Source organism: Panthera tigris, chromosome F3 (assembly GCF_018350195.1).
Source record: "Panthera tigris isolate Pti1 chromosome F3, P.tigris_Pti1_mat1.1, whole genome shotgun sequence".
Lineage (NCBI taxonomy): Eukaryota > Metazoa > Chordata > Mammalia > Carnivora > Felidae > Panthera > Panthera tigris.
The window spans coordinates 9,573,145-9,592,713 of record NC_056678.1 but is presented as its reverse complement, the minus strand read 5'-3'; the positions used below and the strand labels follow the sequence as shown (position 1 = coordinate 9,592,713).

The following is a 19,569-nucleotide window of genomic DNA, read 5'->3' as shown; positions in this document are numbered from 1 at the left end:
GTTAAGAATTAAGTGTTCACATCCAAATTCTTAATTATTAATGGCCATTTCCTATTTTCCACCTGAGGGTTTAAAGAATTCCCTAATAGGAATAATGGAGTTCATAAACATTGAGAACAAGTATTATAACAGATACAATTTTATTTATAATTTTATAGTCCAGAGCTATAATCCCTTTTCTACAATTTGGAGATCCAAAATACCTCTGAAACCAAACATTTTTTTTCATAAGTTTGTGAGAAACTCAACTTATATGAGACTATTTATATATAGTCTTTATTCATCCCATTTAGTATGAATGTTCATATGTTTACTACAGAAATATAAACATGTTTGATTACTCCATGCTATATCTGACCCAACCGGATAGTGTTATATACCATATTTCTGTCTGAAATTAGAAAGGTTCTGAATTCTGTAATCCATCTAGCCTGAGGGGGATCGGGTAAAGGATTACAAAATGAACAGATATCTGGCTGACTGGCTGTACTCTCTGGCCCTAATTCTACTCTTTCTAGAACCACACAAATAAATCCAATCCCTTGTCTATGTAATTGTCTTCAAATATTTAAGGTTTCTAGGAAGATGCTGACACAATTAATATTCCTGGTTCTTCTAACTGTTCTAGAATCTCTTTGGACTTTTCTGACTCATCCATCCATCCATCCATCCATTCATGCATTCATATAGCTTCCCATCCAGCCTAGGCCACATCATCTGTTATTCCAGCTGTGCCCTTACTGGCACCATGATTTACACAACTGATTTAACTTCTTAATACTTTCAGTATTAGCAAGGCCATACCCTTCACCTTTTGTGCTCTAGAATAAATTTCCTAGTTGGACTATTTAAAACTCAGTTTTCTCCAACCTAAGGTAGACTCTCTAAGGAATGGAGATTCTGAGATAAATCCTGGGAAACATGAAGGAGATGAGAAGTCAAGAATGCTTTTATCTAACTTTAAAAAAAATATTTACTTTGAGAAAGAGAGAAAGCACAGGTGAAGGAGGGGCAAGGAGAGAGGGAGAGAGAGAATCCCAAGCAGGCTCTGCGCTGTCAGCGCAGAGCCCAATGCGGGGCTTGAACTCACAAACCGTGAGATCATGACCTGTCCCAAAATCAGGAGTTGGCCACCCAACCAAATGAGCCACCCAGGTACCCCTCAACTTTTAATTTGCCTTTATAATTGTTCCCTGGGGTGCCACCTTCTACTTTCTCCCATCTCTGAACACTGGTTTTGCATTCTTCACTGTGAACTTATGACTTGTCCACATACCTTACTGAAGTCATCCAACAAGTATTTATTAAGTGACTACTATTATGCCAGGCACTGGAGTTGTAAATAAAACCAAATCCTGGCCTTCTGAAGCTAAATTAATACACAACAGGACTGATACAGGCTCAGATGAAAAATAAAGTAGGGCAAAGCAAAAAGAGAGTTGTAGGAGGTGGTTGTCTGACTATAAGCAGAGACTTGAGAGGGAAGTGAGGGAAATCTGGAGACAGAACATTCCAGACAAGAGGAACGGCAAGTACAGAGCCTCAGGAATGAACATGTTTAGGGAGGAGGCTGAAGTTGCTGAAACAGAGTAAGCAAGGAGAGATAGGTGAAAGGTGGGTGCAGAGAGAGAGTGCCTCACAGACAGAGTACAGAAGGGGCTTCAAGAAGGAGAGCTTACAAGAGGAACCATGTAAAATGCTACTGGTATTCACTTGAGGGAGGTGAGAACAAAGAAGTGGCCTTGGAATTGGAATTGAAAGGAAATGATAGCATCCACAAGAGCTGTCTCTTGCTAGTAGCCGGGGACAGACGTCTGAAGAGATGGGAGCAGAAAGAGTAGAAATGGGGTCCACAGGAGTTTGTGCATAGAAAGAATCAAAGAGGAAAGAAGATCCAGCTGGAGAGGAAGGTGAATTATGGGGTTTTTTTTTGTTTTGTTTTATGATGATGGGATAAACAGCATATTTCTAGCCAGATAGGAATAATCCAGGAGAGGAAATATCATGACCCTTATTCTCCTTTATTATGTATGTTTCCTTGATCCCATTCCTGCCTTGTATCTCCCACATCTTTCCTTTAATTAAGCTGAGCTTCCTCTTGCATAATCCTAAAGCATCATGATATAAATAGCTTTGTTGTACTCTTTTATGAGTTTTACAGGGAGGAAATGTGATAAACTCTCTATAAACTAATTTCCATGTCTAATAGCCCTTGAATTCCTCCCTGCAACCCCCCAAAAAAGTCTTTAAAAAATAGGATCCAAGTTATTCATACATGTCATCTTTTGCTAGAGAAGTGTCAAAACAAAAGCCATAGTGTACGTACCAACAGCTTAAGTTTATCTCTCACTAGCTATAATCAAAAATGTTTCTGAACCACATGCAAAAAAAAAATCACTGACATTAAGAAAATAGCATGTGGAAACAGTAAAATGATATTCACGTGAAAAATGTCAAATGTAGTAAACAACATTTTCTCCTGTAATAAAAGATTAATTTTGCTGTCACATGTGATTTTGTAATAGTTTTGGCCATCATGTATGACAGAATTTTGTTTTATTTGCTGTCGTAAATTTGTAGAACAAGGGATTGTCATTTGACCATTTCATTGAGGAGATTAAAAATCTTCAATATATACAAAAAGAAGATGGTCATTCTTATGGGACTTAGATAAAGGGCACATCAGCTGAACTACTTCTGTAAATTCCATGTGAGTCTACCTCTAATACAGAATTAAAATAGCCTCTACTTCATGATCCATGAGAAAAACAAACCTCTTTTTTTTTTCCCTAGGTCAGAGATTTTAAATTAGTGATGAAAAATATGTGATCAGGAGTTTAAAAATCCTGTATTTTAAAAAGTTCTAAATAGTGACTTCCACATTTCTCACGTTTTTTTTCTGATACCATGTTAAATTCCTTGTGGCATAACATGAAAAAAGGATACTCTTGGTTTGACAGAATTTAGTTTGAGTCACTTCATTTACACAGTTGGAATGTGAATCTTGCTGTTGATGCCATGAGGTAACTGTAGTCTCCTTCAGCAGCACAGAATGTTAGCATTTCCGATGCTTACCCAAGACTCTAGCCACCTATTGCTATTCAGTTCCAGACCACTTCAATGTGCTATAATTAAGAAAATAGGCTGGCTGTCCTGAATTTTACAGACTTGTATCTCTGTATCAGATGAGATCACCAATGAGCACCAGGACGTTCTTGAAGTGTGTGTTGACTTCCCTGTCTTTGGAAATGCCTTCGCTGGGTTACAGTTTAAAATTTAATCTCCAATTATTTTGAGGATTTGTATTGTAAAAAAAAACATTGGAAAAGTTTCTCTTTTTTCTGTATTTTTAGATTTGTACTGATTACAATTCACATATCTTATTCAGAGAACCACATAAAAAATTCTCCAAAAAATTAGGATCAAGAAAATGTGGTGGTAGTTTTGCTTTATCCAGACAATCTTACATGCTTTCCTTTTTCAGAGATGAATGCTTATAGCCCATTGTGTTTCCATTAATACTTTTCCTTGAATAAAGTTCAAAACTTGTCCATTTGTAGTGCTTCTCCCCAGTATCTAGTAAAACACATGTGTCCATTTTTGTAAATAGTTTCTCGTCTCAAAAATCACTTTAAACTGCCACATTTTATATGTTCAGAGTTTTAAAAGATTCAGTCTGAAGGATCAAATACTTCTAAATAAATAAAAATTAAATAATACAAATTAATATAGTGAATGGAAATATATATAAATATGTGATAAATATATAAATGGAAATAAATAGAAAAAGGAAGGTATAAATGGTTGTATATTTCATCTTCCACATGTGTCTGTGTAGTGGAAGACACTGTAGTTCAGTGGCTACAATTAGAACTCTGGAGGTGGATTTTTGTGTTTGTCTGGATTTGAACCACAGATCTGCCACAACTTGGCGTATGACCCCGAGCAAATAATTTGACCACTTTAAGTTTCAGTTTCCTCATTGTAGAAGTTGAGTAACCATAGTATCTACCCATGGGATTATATTACAAGATTTAGAGGAGATAACATCTCCTTAGCCCATTGCCTGGCATATAATAAGTCCTTAGTAAGTGTTAGATGCTACAGTGATGAGCCAGGTGCTGTGCTGGGCATGGGATAATGGAGTGGAAAGACGTTCTGTTCTCTGCCTTCAAGGAGCTGATATCATAGTGTCTTTTAAGATGCTCATTCTGTGGAAGCTCTCTAAAGGGAAAAAGATATTGAACTTGGGAAATAAAATGAGGATCATCTATCCCAATTCACTTCCCATTATAGGAATACCATTTTTACGGTACTAATAAGTAGACATTAAGCTCATGATTTTGTACCCTTTCTAGGGAGAACGATATGGCAAGAGTACAGACTCTGAAGTTGACCAGATCACTCATTCCATTATTATATGACCTCAAGAACCTCTCTGAATCCCACGCTCCTCCTTTCTAGAATAGCATGATGACATTTCTCATGCTTGGTTGCCAGATGGTTGGATGAGGTGGTCACATGGAGCACTCACTCTGTCTGAAACATTACTGGCTTACTGTTCACTTTCCTCAAATAAAAAAAAAAATCTCCATTATTTTTTGGCATCTGTGATTGCTAGGACAGTTTTCTCCATTCTCAGATTAACCTGTCTCATATAAATTTTGCCAGTTAATTGTGCTCGATCCTCTTCAATGGGATGCTTTTTAAAGCAAGAACGTAACCAGATGTAGTGACACCCTGTTATGTTTCTTTAGTATGTTTGACCATCATAAACTCTTCTAAGTGTCCTCTCACCTATCATTTCACTTTCCAGTCTGCAGACATCCCATTAGAGATTCTTCAAATGCTTTGTTGAAAAGAAGATGTATTACATCTATGTCATTTATCTTTTCCACTAACCTAGGAGCTAATAAGAGTTAGTGAGAGTAGTTTGACATGATTTCATGTTAAATCCTACAGACTTCTAATGATTCATATAGTGTATATAAACTTAGTTTTTCTATAAGATAGAAGAAAGTGAATATGATACACTAAATTCTTTCATAAATTTTATGTGTACTCACAACTAAATTGTTATTTATGGATGGAATTATAGTAGTAAATCAGTAAACTCAAAGATCAAGTCAGATAGAACCCTGCATAGTTTGCTCAGTATGTGAATTGGACATCCAGACTCATTGCTTAAGAGTTCACTGGAAGAAGAAGGCAAAAAAAAGATATTTAAATCAAAGTCCCAGTTATTGGTCAAAATTTATCCCCGTGCATTTTTTAGCTTACTCTTAGTTTCTCTGTTCATCATCATTTATTCGGTTATTTTTCAAATGTCTAGTGAATACTCACCTGTGTGCACTTTATTATTATTCCTGGGAATGTAAAAATGAATGTGCATGATCCCCAATCTCAAGGAACTTAGTATTCAACAAGGCAAAAGACAGATACATAAATGTAGCTGTAAGTCTTTAAAATATGCCTTCCTAGAGGGTCCTATATACTTTCTATAGGATGGTATTTTTGAGCTTAACTTGAGGGACCCTTGGAAGGAAAAGAAAGAGAATGGGTAGTCCCATAGAAACTGATCTAGCAAAGATCTCCTACAGGGATGATTAGTGGTTATGCATAGTTGGAGCCCAGGGAACATTGTGGAGACTAAGGAGAAATTAGGTTACTTGTAAATGGCCTTGAATACCTCACTAGGAAACTTAGTATTTTCTTGGCAAATGAATAAGTGGCTCAGATGTGATTCCCATGTTTGGGGAATTTGTGAAAGATGGATTAGAACAGTGTAAAAGCCATTCTGGAGGGTGTGGCAGTGGTCCAGTGGCATTAAGGAGGAGCCTTGAAAACAATCAGAAATAGTGGAATTTAGGTTGGGACAGATTTAAACATCATTACTAAGGAATCATTGGTAACGGAACTTGTTACCATTTACATATGCGTGGAGGGTTGGTGAAGAGGGAAAGAAAGAATTCAGTGGATGAATGGTTATGGATGGTTATGTTCTTTTTTTTAATTTAATTTTAATCCAATTAATAAAACATTAATTTTTTAATGTTTGTTTATTTGTTGGGGAAGAGGGGTAGAGAAAAAGAAAATCTCAACCAGGCTCCGCACTGTCAGTGCAGAGCCCTAAACAGGGCTCAGACTCATGAACTGTGAGATCATGACCTGAGCTAAAATCAAGAATCGGACGATAAACTGATCTACTATCCAGATAGGTGCCCTGGATGGTCATGTCCTTAACCAAGGCCTGAGTGGGAAAGGAAAGAAGAATGTCCACTGGGATCTGGAGCTCAGGGGAAAGATCGGAACTAGAGGTGTGGATCTGAAAGTCTTCAGCATAGTTGGAATTATCACGTAGGGATTGCCTGTAGACACCACAGGGTCAAGATTAGACCCTGGATGGTGGGGGGTGGGGGGAGGGAGTTTAATAAATAAGCAGTAAAAGAGACTGAGCAAGCGTGTCCAGAAAAACAGTTGGAAACCATTTGAGGTGCAAATGCAATGTTTCTCTGAAAAGCTGGATACTGTCAGTGATGAAATTCAGAAATTCACATGTCCTTGAGAAAACTGAAGTCCTTTTTACTTGAGGGTAACAAGTGACATTTTTGGTTGATTGTTCCCATTGTGTCCCTAGGGGTTTTGTGACGTTTTTGTGTGTGTATTTTAAATCATTAAGGTCAGAGGGAGAGAAGACAGAGCCAGGAGTAACCTTCCCCCAGATCACCTTTAATTCCACAAGGCGTCTAACACCTACTTCCATCTTTACCTGGAGAGAGACACCCATAACTTTAAAGCCAGCACTCCTAACCAGCCTTTGTCTAGAATCTCTCACGGCCCCTCTTCTCTGTGTGTTTATATGTGGGTCTTTTTTTCGCTTTTCTCTTAGAAAATTGTACATTTTGTAGTCAGGCACAATGGTGTTGTGTTTCAGTGAAGTACATTGCGAACTGGTAATAACGATAATTATGTCTACTCTTAGCTGCTTCTTCTCTGTATCAGGATCTCCAGCGTGTGACATGCCAGTGCTGGGCTACGCTTAAATCTCTCACAGGCTGTGGACTCCAGTAAGGAATCTGGCTGCTCACGGCAAGCCTCACTGGGGCCAGCAGGAAGTGAATCTGTCTGCCACAGATACTTATTTAAACCAAATTATTAATGTTTAGTGGCAGAAAAGTGACTCCCTTTCTCCTTCCCCTGAATGATGAGAGCATATCTGTTTTCTTGATAAGATTGTGGCCAGCGTGGCCTTTGCTCTAGAAGGTAGATAAAATGATTCCGCCTGCAGGCTACAGGGATGTCTGGTTTCTTTTCTCTGTTTCTGTGCCGAGTGTATCTCCCTTATTCATCTCACAAACTGTCTTTAAACTTAATCACACTGAACTTTTTGTATATGTTTGCCTCACAATAAATGAGTCTGGGGCTGGGAGGAGTGGGGGAAGTGCAGATAAAAATACATCTTTATTAGGAGAGAAATAAGAAACCACTCTCTTTGTTTAGAAAAACCCTTAGGTTAAATGTGCCCAGTTATAATAAGGGAAAAATTTGAGAAAGTTTCCATTTGTTCTGAAAAATACCAAAATAAAAATAATTGGAATGCAAATTAGTTTCAGCAAATTCTGTGTGATAAAAAATATTTTTCATATTTTCATTCTCCGGGGCTCAAATTGTCTGTGCTTCATAATTTCTGAATCCATAACTGCTTAAAACCAAATGAAGTTGTTACAACTTAGGATATTTGCATATAAGAAATTTAAAAAAACCTATAGATGTATTAAAGTCTATTATTTTTTAGGTTACATTTACAGCTTTATTTTTTAGACAATAAATGTAATATAAAAGTTTTTTAAAGTAAATTTAAATTTAAGCTTTAATACTTGAAAGTGTTTTGTTTTTCTCTGGTCACTTTGCCCTGGACTGCAAAAACAGTCTCATCTGAGAGATAATCTCACAGTCCTATTCCTCACAAAATGATTCCCTCCCTACCCTGAGGTAGGCCTACAAAATCTGTCCTTACCAATTAATGGTGTCACCCATCTTTACCTTGATAAGCTTGAATTTCAGGTTTTATATTCATTCCAAATTACTTTCCATCTTTGAGGACAACCTGCTGAGCAAGCATGTTGGGTGGTACAATATGACGAGGCGTGCAGTGTCTTAGAATCTCAGAGTCTTAGACCTGTAGAGCCCTAAAGCCCTGCCTATCTGTAAGTCTGACTTCTGGCCTTGCCAGCCTTCCAGACACAGCTGGGAGCCCTGAAGTATGTGGGAGGTGGGGAGAAGGCCTGTGGCCGCGACAATCACTGCCTCCAGGTCCGGGAACTCCCTTTGTTTAGCTAGCATTGAACTCAGTGTTCTAATTTGAAGCCCATTTAAAGTAGCTTGGTGATCTGGTTTTCCCGTCTGGAGAAGATGGAAATTATTGAAGAAGATAGAACCTCTACTCGAGGCAGGCGTGCTGGTGCCAGTGAGAAGTGCTCACAACCTGCTGTCTTAGAAAGAGAAAGCTTAACGTGGACACAAAGTAAATACAGCAAAGTACAAGTGTTAGGTCCATGCAGGGGTGAGTTGCCACATGGGTATATATTTTAGGAGGCCTTGAGGGTGGCCCTGTATCAGCACATTACAACAGTGATGAAGGCAGTGACGAACATGGGCCGTCAAGTAAAAGTTAAATTGTGCCTCCGTTTATTGAAGAGAAAAGTTTGATTTTTTTCAGAAAGGCTTTATTCAAAATTGGTTATACAAAGTTGGCCCTTGAAGGGGGCAAGTCTCCATCTTTTGGGAATCGCATATTGATTCGTGTCACTCTTTCTGATTGTTGCCTGAACGAAACTTTGCTTAGAACAAAAATTATTTTGTTCAAATTGGTCACCTACTCTATTTGCCAAACCTGATTCCGTATATGTCATTTGGTTATTTCCTATAATTAAATTCTCCCTCTAAAAAAATGTCTCATGTTAGGATTACTTTTGACCTTTCATTTAAGGGATAAATATGTACTTTCAATATTTATTCAGCCTAGTTTTGTTTCTTAAGTCCTGCAGACAATGAAGGCTATTAACAGCGAAATATTAGCACAAACGTCAAATTCTACAGCCATTATATACCACTCAGTATCCTTCTCTTCGGTCTAAAAGGCAATGCTACATTTCCTGTTTTCCAGTCTCTGCTTTCTGTGTTGTTTTTCCAAGATCACTAGAGGTGATGAGTGGAAGAGTTTTCATTATCATATGATTTGTTTTTGCTCATATTTTCTTTCTGTAATCTAGATTGCAGATTAGAAGTTGCAACTGTTAAATGAGCCTATCAAAGATGTCATCTGAAATGTTTTACTTCCCTTTTTAGTTCTCTAATAGGGTGAGATCTTGATTAACAAATGCCCCGGCAGTCCCCTTTGTGTGGCTGCAACCAGATTCAAAAGAACGTGTCTTCATGAATCATGCAAGGTCTGTACTCCATCCCAGTCCTCACCCTAATCAGAGTTTAAACTCAAGTGCAGGCAACGTTTGAAAGCTACGGACTATCTTCTTTAGCCTACCCATGGTCTCCTCTCTCTCCTTTCTCTGTTTATAAATGAAGGATCGAGAATCGTCCCTGTTTTCACTCCCCATCTCCTTTCCAGACAGGAACGTAGTGGTCGTCTTTATTTATTGTTTGAAATGTTATCACCACCATGCTTTTTCACTTAAAGCCTGCGATGTCTAGTTGTGAGATAAACATCTTTTTCCTTCTCAATTTAAGAAATTTTCGGCATGATTGAATGAGGGGTGAGGCAGGAGGGAGAGAGGGTGGAACATGCACAAGTAGTTACTCAATAGGCCTAACTTGGATGAGCCAGCCGATGAGCCCGCCCCACTCGCCCAGATGGAGAGCAAACGGGAGACGCTCATAAGGACAGCTGCCTCAGCCCTCTCTCTCCTTCCCGGCTTCTCCCTTGTTATGCTTCTTATTTCTGCCAACTCTGGCAGTGTATCTCACCTCCAGGGACACATTCTTTTTTCCTGCCTAAAGTGTGGAAAAAATGTCTTGTTGTCAGAGTTTTGTTGAAATAAAATTGGCATTTGGAAGAAGCCACATTTGCTGGGAAGCTTAGGAGGGGTGCAACTCCACGAAGTGCTGAAGCGAGCGAGTTCTCGGGGTACGGGCTGGGACCCAGTGTGCGCTGGGAAGAGAGAGGGGTGAGGGAGCACAGTGGCTAGGGGCTCAGGGCGGCTGCCCAGTCCGGGTTCCAGGGGAATACCTTGGTGCCAGGGTGCAGTTTCTCAGTGTTGCCCACTGGCCGTGTTCATCACATTCTGGGGTGCTGCTTAGATTCCCACCCATTACAGGGCTTGCACCAGAGTGAGGCGGGCCGAGAGAACGGCATTTTAACATCTGTTCCATGCTTGTGCCCTTAAATCTGAATAGCAACTACTTAAGGTTCTGGTGCTTAGGGTCTCAGGTCCCCAAATCGTTTATTTGTGCCTATCTAGAGGTGCCTAGGATGCAGTGACTGACTCACCCGAGCCATGCACGTCAGAAACCGGAACATAAGGCAGAAGGCAGTTCAATCGTTGGCTTCTAAGGGTGTAGGGATCCCATGGCAGCACAGGAGGGAAGTGTGTTTGTCCTCTAATCTCACTGTGGTATTCCTTGTCTCACTTGGTCTTTACACACATTCTTCTTTCATCTTCTGTCCCATTTCCCCTTCTGGGAAAGGTAAAAGCAGTTAAGATTTCTCTTTGAATCAAGGCTCAGCTGTCAACCTGTTCCAGAAAGATTCCCACAATCCCTGTCCTCCTCCTGGACATGGCTGAACCTCTGCAATCCTAGGTGGTAGTGCTTAATGCACACATGTAATTTACTTACGCGGGTAGCTCTCCAATTAGACAGGGAATGTAATGGTCCTTATAAAACTGAGCCAAGCCTAGTGCGTGGCCTGGAGTTACTGCTCCATAAATGATTGTCAAATGAAGGAGTGAGCTAAATCTTGTGAGGGTTCCTTGACGCACGTTGTAATTTTCGTCATCTCTGCTGTAAGGAATGGCTGAATTTGTTTTTGTGTAAAGTTAAATATGTTTGTATTAGATTTGTCTTCCCGTGATCCTTCGAAAAATGTGTTGTAAAAGCAAAATAGGGACACTGGGGTGGTTCAGTCCAACTTCGGCTCAGGTCATGATCTCACAGTTCCTGAGTTTAAGCCCCACATCGGGCTCTGTGCTGACAGCTTAGAGCCTAGAGCGGGCTTCAGATTCTGTGCCTCCCTCTCTTGCTGCCCCTCCCCTGTTCATGCTCTGTCTCTCTATCTCTCTCAAAAATAAAGAACCATTAAAAAAAATTTAAAGCAAAATAAATATGATAGTGAGAAAATAAAAATGCTTTGGCGATCTAAATTTTTGTGAAGTACTTTATTTTTTTTAAATAAATGTCACAAAATAGTTTAAAGAGCTCCAAGTAACTTTAAGAGGGGATCCACTGGATTTTGGCTAAGTGCTTACAAAAAAACATTTTTTAATTCCCCGTCCAAATAGTTAAACTTAAATTTACTGGTAGCTATTTCAGAGGAAGATGGAAACTCCTGCAATCCTTTGTTATAAAGAAAATGTTTTTGTCTTCAAATGTTTGGAGGAAGGATTAAAGGCAATTTATGGCTCGGACAAAAAGTAATAAAAAGTAGTTGCAATGGAGCATATTCTAAATTGTCGTCATTTTCTGGAATTACTAATAATATCAACTCAGGCATTTTATGTCCAAAAGGAATTACTTTCATTCGTCACGCTTTAATGTAAACTCTAGTACCAATCTTATAGCTACTATGCTGGATCATTTGCTGCCTTCACTGTTTCAAAACAGGTATTCATTCAGTTATGTGACAGAGGAATTCTGCCATTAGATCTTTTACCACAGGGTTCAAGAAATATATTTGAAGCTTGAAGATCTGAATTTTAAAAATCTTTTATTAAGATAAGTCACAGCCTTTTAAGTTTTTCCAGAAATGCTCCACTTTTAATCTCCAAGGGTATTATAATAATAAAAAATAAATTAACCTGATAGGCTAGTTTTCCTACTTATGCAACCCCTTTTTATTAGTATAATCCCAGTTTAAAATTTCTTACTATTTGTTTAATTAAAACAATCACATATACTTCTTATAGCATTTTACAGTTTATAAAGAACATTTTATTTATTTATTTTTTAAAATTTTTTGTTAATGTTTATTTTTGAGACAGAGAGAGACAGAGCACTAACAGGGGAGGGTCAGAGACAGAGGGAGACACAGAATCCGAAACAGGCTCCAGGCTCTGAGCTGTCAGCACAGAGCCCGACGCGGGGCTAGAACCCACGAACAGTGAGATCATGACCTGAGCCAAAGTCGGACGCTTAACCTACTGAGCCAGCCAGGTGCCCCTATAAAGAACATTTTAAATAAAATATTTTTGATCTTTGTAACAACTCTGTAGTAATAATAGTAATACTGTTAAATAGTATTAAGCCTTTTTACTATTTGAGAGAATACAAGAGTTGATGGTATAAGGACATTACCCAGTATCAAATAGCAGATCCAGAACTTAATGGAGAACTTACCTCTGAATAACATCCTTTCTTAACTATACGTCTAGTAAATTTGGTGCTGTTTTCCTTGGAGCGTGTTTTTAAAAATAACTCCTAGAAGTGTCAAAATATTATTGTGCACTCTACTTTCTGTTTTCAAATAAATGGTTGGTTCTGTTGCTTGATGAAGTATTCGCTGCAAATGACTTTCAGACATGGGTAAGTGTGATGTGGAAATTGAATCTAAAATAATTTTAAATAGGCATATGAATTTTTATATGATAGTATTGATTGATTGATTTTAATGCTTCAGATTTATGTAATAGAGCCAGTCTCAGTACCCTTAGCTGAAAATGAGGGATATTTCCTTAATTTATTCTGCAAAAGACTCCTTTAATGTAGGATGAAATGTAGATATAAAAATTTTCATGTGTTTGTATATCATTCCATTTGACCCCCTTTGATTCCAGGGTGAGAACCCGTGAATGAGTTAGCCTCTAGTTCAATGTTTTTGAATCAAACGTCAGATAATGTTCTTGTGTATGTGATATTTTCTCCAATGATTCAAATCCTTAATGAGTTGCTACTTGCTCACCTACCATAAGGTGAATTCCAGTGATCTATGTAGGACTCTGTTTAAATACATGTGTTTTCTCTCCACCCAGAGTAAAAGAAGCCGAAGAGGTGTGTAGGCAGAAAAAGGGAAAATCACTTTATAAAATAAAACCAAGACATGACTCTGGAATTGTAAGTATTTAACTCTCCCCTTTTTTAACTTGTGATTTTCTTTGGCTTTTAAACATAATTTCCACAACATATTCAAACTCACATAATGACACCTTAATTATTTTCCTCTTAACTATGAATGGGTGATATGCTCTGACTTGAAGAATCTCCTTTTCTGTATGCTTTTGCTCAGGCTCAAAGGCTAAGAGAATCTCAGTATCGACATTCAGAGCTTAAGATTTAAGACAAATCTCCTAAAGGAATGCATCTACCTGCATGTGTGTGTGTTGGTGAGGTTTGGGGAGCAATTTTTCACTTTCTCCATTACACATGTATCACCAGTGCAGGGCCGTATTTGAACCCAGAGTAGCCTGTTATAATTGGAATTAGCACCATTGGGATCTAAAACACGATGGGAAATGCTGAGTAGTAGTAGCATTGTCCTTTGCTCAGACCAGGGGGGGCTCAGACCTGGCTTGTACTCACAAATGGCTCTATAGAGTTGGCTGTGTAACAGCTGTAAACTAAAAGCCTGACCTCAACAAGCTTATTTAGCGTTCCTACTTACCCACTTTCTTTAAAACACCACTTTTACACCCTGGGAGGCAGGGCTTGGTAAAAATGATGAGTTTTCTGGGGTGCCCTGGAGGCTCAGTAGGTTAAGCGTCTGACTTTGGCTCAAGTTATGATCTCACAATTTGTGAGTTCAAGCCCCACATTGGACTCTCTGCTGTCAGCACAGAGCCCTCTTCAGATCCTCAGTCTCCCTCTTTCTCCCCTCCTCTGCTTACACTCTCAAAAGAAAAAAAAAAGACAAGTTTCTTTTGTGACACACTGTCAGTATTTTTTTTTTAATGTTTTGAGGTTTTATCACTTGGTACCACAAGAGTAAGTAAATGATGCTCTTTTAAGTGAAAAGTTGTTTTAGGCCTTAAAATAGGAAAACTTTGAATTGGATTAGACTAACGTAGTGTAAATGGAAAAGATAACGGGGTGCCTGGGTGGCTCTGTCAGTTGAGCATCCCGACTTTGGTTCAAGTCATGATCTCGGGCTTCATGAGTTCAAGCCTTATGTTGGGCTCTGCTGTTAGTGGGGAGCCCACTTGGGATCCTTTGTCCCTCTCTGCCTGTGCCTCCTTCACTCACACACTCTCTCTCTCTCTCTTAAAAATAAATAACATTTAAAAAATGGAAAAGATATCAAAATAACCCAAATTGGAATATGATTAAACCCTACTTAGAAAAAGTTAGGAATTACATCTCCATTTACAATATATTTTCCTGGGGCGCCTGGGTGGCTCAGTCGGTTAAGCGTCCGACTTCAGCTCAGGTCACGATCTCGCGGTCCGTGGGTTCGAGCCCCGCGTCGGGCTCTGGGCTGATGGCCCGGAGCCTGGAGCCTGCTTCCGATTCTGTGTCTCCCTCTCTCTCTGCCCCTCCCCCATTCATGCTCTGTCTCTCTCTGTCTCAAAAATAAATAAAGGTTAAAAAAAATTTTTTTTTAATAAATAATAAATAAAATATATTTTCCCTTTAGTTTCTTTATATCAAAATTAATATTATCTAATGATCTAATTATCTAATTACCTTATGGTTTAGGTTATTTTCTGCCTTTTTGATTTGAGTATAACCTTAAAGGTGTACTGAATGAGAAGGGAAAATCATTAATCAACCTAATCATGCTATTGTAAGGATATAAGAGAATGAACACTCAGTTCAATCTTTATGTATTTGTGCACAGGATGGAGAATGAGAAAGGTGAGCTGGTACTTTTTCACACTGGTGAGAAGCTGAATTTTTAAAGCCTTTTTTTTTTTTTTTTTTTTTTTTGGTCTCAAAAATATTTGGTGATTTGGCTGGGGAAAATTCTTGCAGATAAAACAGATTTTGCTTATATATTCTTCCTTTCTGGGCTGGTGGATCTTCAACCTTTTCCTAGAGAATTTAATCCAAATGAAAAGATCTTGTTTGGGCTATTATATACTTCGTACATTTTTGAAAGTTCTTACTTCTAACTGTAACTTTTCTCTGGTGCATTTATTTTCAGAAAGCAAAGATAAGCATGAAGACCTGAGCAATGGAAAGCAAAATGAACATGAGTCACTGCAACCACTTCCACAACATTCAGCTGACCTGAGGGTGGGACGGAAACTATACCATTTTGTTCATTTTTCCTCTTGACCTCTAGCATAATCTTTGTGTTTTCTAGACAGTTCGCCAATTGTTGAATTTTACTGTACATTCATAAAAATGCAAAAGCAGTAGACCAGTGGAGAATTTGACACCTTTTCTTTTTGTAAAGTTTATGGTATAATATTGATAGACCAAAACAGCATGTATAAGAGGCAATATTTGCATTAATGCTGAACATGCTAAATGTTAAACTTACAATTTACTTTTGTGAGAATATTCCTTATCCCAGCAAAACACTTTCCTTTCTACTGACAACCAGTACTCCATTTCACTGCATTTAGATTTATGGCTAAAATGTTATTTCTAGTGAATTGTTTGTATCAGTTTCATGTCTACATATAAATTTTCTATTTTAAAACTTAAGTACCATTTATATATCATAATCAAGGCTTCCCCAACTCTTGGGTTGCTCTCCATAACTATATATTTGTGAAAGAAGATTATCATTTTTTTACTCAAGTAAAAAATATAGCAAAAGGAAAGCCCTTTCCTATAAGTCATTTAATATAGGCAGAAATCAGAGTATTAAGTTTAATGAGGGCTTTTATCAGCCTGTGTTCTTTGAGACCGTACATAAAACTAATCTTCAGCTAAAGTAAATTAAAGTCGTGCCTCTCTATAATGTTACCATTGGCCTTCACAAAGAAAATATGACTCAATATTTTGAAGGAATTTAAATAAATGATGTTCATAAAATTGCCAAACATGACTAATTGTTGGCAAAAAAAAAAGTAAGTTTTCAGGTGGATTGGCATCTGTTAATTCGCGTACCTGCCTGAGTGTTTTTACATGATTAGAATCATCTCTATGTGTTACAGCAGGTGATTAAAAGCTATAAAATGAGTATGTGATGATTTGTTACCTGAAGGAGCCTAGGAAAGGATTTTATTTTATTTCAAGGGGGAAGAAGAGTAAATCTCCCACTCTTTGTGAGAGTATTTTAAAGTCAGCTCAAGATACATTGTGATGGCTTTGTCTAATATTAATAGGTGGGTTTTTTTTTCTAATTCTTTTAATGATATTTGTTGGGGCTTATCGATGTTGATAAAGGGGAGAATTTCTTGCTATCAGAAACTAATTATGGAAAGACTTAAAAAAGAAAATGTCCTGAATCACAACTATGTTTGCATTTATGTAAAGTATGGTCTTTTACCTTTTAGTTTATAGTTTAAGTGCAAAGAAACAGTAGTGGATTTGGTTTGTTTTCTAGTCTTCCTGTCTCCTTCAGTCCCTCCAATGTGTATATTACCATTCTTCACTGTAATAATAGGGCATTTAACAAAGATCGCTATGTGCAATACTGTATTTAGTGTTTCTATTTCAATTTTTCTAGGATGTTAATTTATATGAAAATAAAATGAATAATAAAAGAGTTCTGTGCCTATTGTGTGTATATTGCCTAAGGATGCTTCCAAAATATCGTCATTGTATTCAACATTGGGAGAAAATAAGTTACACTCTGAAGATTTTTTTAAAAAGTTCTTATTTCAGGTTTAACAACTGTTAGTAGGTAAGTGTTAAAAAAAATTGAATGCTTCTTATACAATCTTAAGGAAAAAGTATTTTCCACTTATGAATTGAAAGATGTTAATATTTGAGAAATCCTTTTTCCAAAAGTTAAAAGTTAGATGCAGAAATTCACTTGATACAGATTAAGTGGTGAAGGACTATGGGAAGGTGATAAGGTCAAGGGGAAAATGATGGTGTAGATGGGATGGATACAGATGAGGAAATGGAAGGAATAAAAACTAAGCACTCTGCTAACAGAGAAGCCTGAAAAGAGTTTCCTTTTCTTTATAAGTTTTGCGTTTAGATTGATAATTTTTCAATTTAAACTCTTTTATCACCTGTACATTGACTTATCTACTTTGTGGCAAGGCTTGGTGCCAATAACTGAATGTCTCAAAGATCAAGGAACAATTTTATGAACATCGTTTGTTTACATTCCTTAATCAAGTTGGGGGGAAATAAAGCAGCAATGACAGTTCACTACTGTCCAATTTAGAGAGCACAAAAAGCTGGGGTGCCCAGCTCAGTTGGTAGATCATGCGACCCTTGATCTCGGGGTTGTGAGCTCAAGCCCCACATTGGTAGTGGGGTCTACTTTTAGAAAAATATGGACAGAGAGCACCAAAAGTTAAATCTCAAGGGATGGGTGGGTATTAGGCAAGTGAAAGGGGAGAAGAGAAATCCACAAATGGAAAGACAGTGCTCAAAGGCATATGGAAACCATCATTTCTTTTGGTTTGGGATCAAGACAATCTTAAAGCCGTCTATGCCCTTGCTACTCACAGTAGGGCAGTGGATTAGCGGCACTATCACCTAAAAGCTTGTTTGAAATTTAAAAGTTTTCCAAGTGGTTGGTGAGGAGGGGATGATGCTGCACTTCTAATAGAGGTAGCAAGCTGAGAAGAAGAAAAAAAAGCATGGAAAATGGATGCAAAATAGTCTGCCACACCTGTAGAAGAATCAGAAACGGGGTATAAGGCAGGGTAGGTGATAAGGACACACACATAGGATCAGGGGTAGATCATGAAAGTCTTTAATACAAAGAAACAGTATGAAGTACGTTGTGGAGCCAATAAGTTATTTTGAAGTGGTAACATTAACTGTTTTTGGTTTAATAAAGCCCACTCTGGTACCAGTGTGGAGGAGAGAGTGGAAAAGTATAAGCCTGGAGGCCAGAACACCTTTAAAGGAACTATTACAGTTCGAAGGGAGAGATAGGACTTAGTATCAAAGGGAGAGTAGGACTTAGAGATGGAAACTTGGAGCTGAAAAAAGATCTGTTAGGGAGTTAAAATACATATGAGAATTTAAAGTTTTAGACGTGAAAAACAAGAAAGCAGATTGAATTTAAGCTGACAGTCTGATTCGCGAGTGGGTTATTTGGCAAAGTGTGGCTCTGTATCAACAAAGGTGGTGGGGAAATGCTTTAGTCTAATTTCTTCATAAATATCAGTGCCTCAGAGAAACCTCTGATAAGCCTTTCAAGAAAAGCAACTTTATCTCCAAGTCTTTATCCTTCAATCTATGTAGTTATTAGTACACAGCCTGTCGCTCTCTCGAGTTTAAATCCAGAAGGACAGGGACACCTGGGTAGCTCATTCGGTTAAGCGTCCGACTCTTGATTTCAGCTCAGTCATGATCTCACAGTTGTGAGACTGAACCCTACTTCAGGCTCTGTGCTCGGCATGGAGCCTGCCTGGGATTCTCTGTCTCTTTCCCTCTCTCTCTTCCCCCGTCCCCAACTCACATGCTCCCCCTCTCTAGAAATTCTAAAAACTACAAAGTTTTAAGAAAAAATAAGAAATTTAAGCCCTGAAGGACAGAGACTGTTTTCCCTCAGGACTAAATCTATAACATTAAAAGCAATCTGTGACACTCAGTAAAGATGTATTGATTTCAGGAAGAAATAAATGAGAGGAAGAAAAGGAAAAAGTTAAGGGCTGAAAGGGAATGGAGAATCCACAACGTGTGCTAGACACGCAGTTGGGATTTCTGGTAGATGGAAGATATCGAGGAACTCGAGAGACGTAATTCTGGAGATTTTGAGGTAAAAGCCATCTACGTTGAAGTGATAGTTGAAATCAGATGGATTGTTGAAATTACCTGGGGAAATCTGGAACAGAGGTTAAAAAAAATCACACAGGGTTGAGACTAGTGTTTAAAAGAGAAACAATAGGTCACAGAAGGAACCTCGAGAAGATTAATCAGGGAATTAAAAACGGAGAACCAGGAAGAAGTAGTTGTGCAGAAGTCAAAGTAAACAGCATCTCAAAAAGAAGCCCTCTCTCCACTGACACCATGCTTTTGCCCTTCAAACATGCTACTATTGTAAATAACAAATGTAATAAAATATATATATATAATGAATTGACTTGTTCAATATTCTGTTTAAGCTATTTTAGGGAAGCAGTGTAGAAAAGAGATTTAAAACATGAGCTCTGGAGTTCTATTATGGGTATGACTAAGTAAGCTTCTAAGAGACAATCCTCCCCAGATAGTAACTGTAAACTCCGAACAAAATATAAAAGCAACCGCTTGGAGGCCCTGGATAATGAACAAAGGAGGCAGGTTCTGGGGGCACAGTGGGGGTGGAACTTACAAGAATGG

General features: G+C 38.1%; 1 protein-coding gene and 1 long non-coding RNA gene across 2 annotated transcripts in view; one reads left to right on the top strand and one right to left on the bottom strand.

Annotated features, from left to right (window-relative positions):
• LOC122235930 overlaps positions 1 to 13,923 on the bottom strand; it is a 66,525-nt gene extending 52,602 nt beyond the window's left edge. Inside the window, exons 1-2 of the long non-coding RNA XR_006214069.1 lie at positions 13,829 to 13,923; positions 10,505 to 10,692 (exon numbers count right to left, since the gene is read on the bottom strand). This is a non-coding gene — a long non-coding RNA (uncharacterized LOC122235930). The remainder of the gene's footprint in view (positions 1 to 10,504; positions 10,693 to 13,828) is intronic.
• Positions 1 to 16,825, top strand: part of FMN2 (formin 2) — a 387,917-nt gene extending 371,092 nt beyond the window's left edge. The window contains exons 17-18 of the mRNA XM_042976529.1: positions 13,200 to 13,281; positions 15,308 to 16,825. Of these exons, the coding sequence (XP_042832463.1) occupies positions 13,200 to 13,281; positions 15,308 to 15,334 (109 nt within the window). The 3' untranslated portion in view covers positions 15,335 to 16,825. The remainder of the gene's footprint in view (positions 1 to 13,199; positions 13,282 to 15,307) is intronic.
• The last annotated feature ends 2,744 nt before the right edge of the window (positions 16,826 to 19,569 follow it).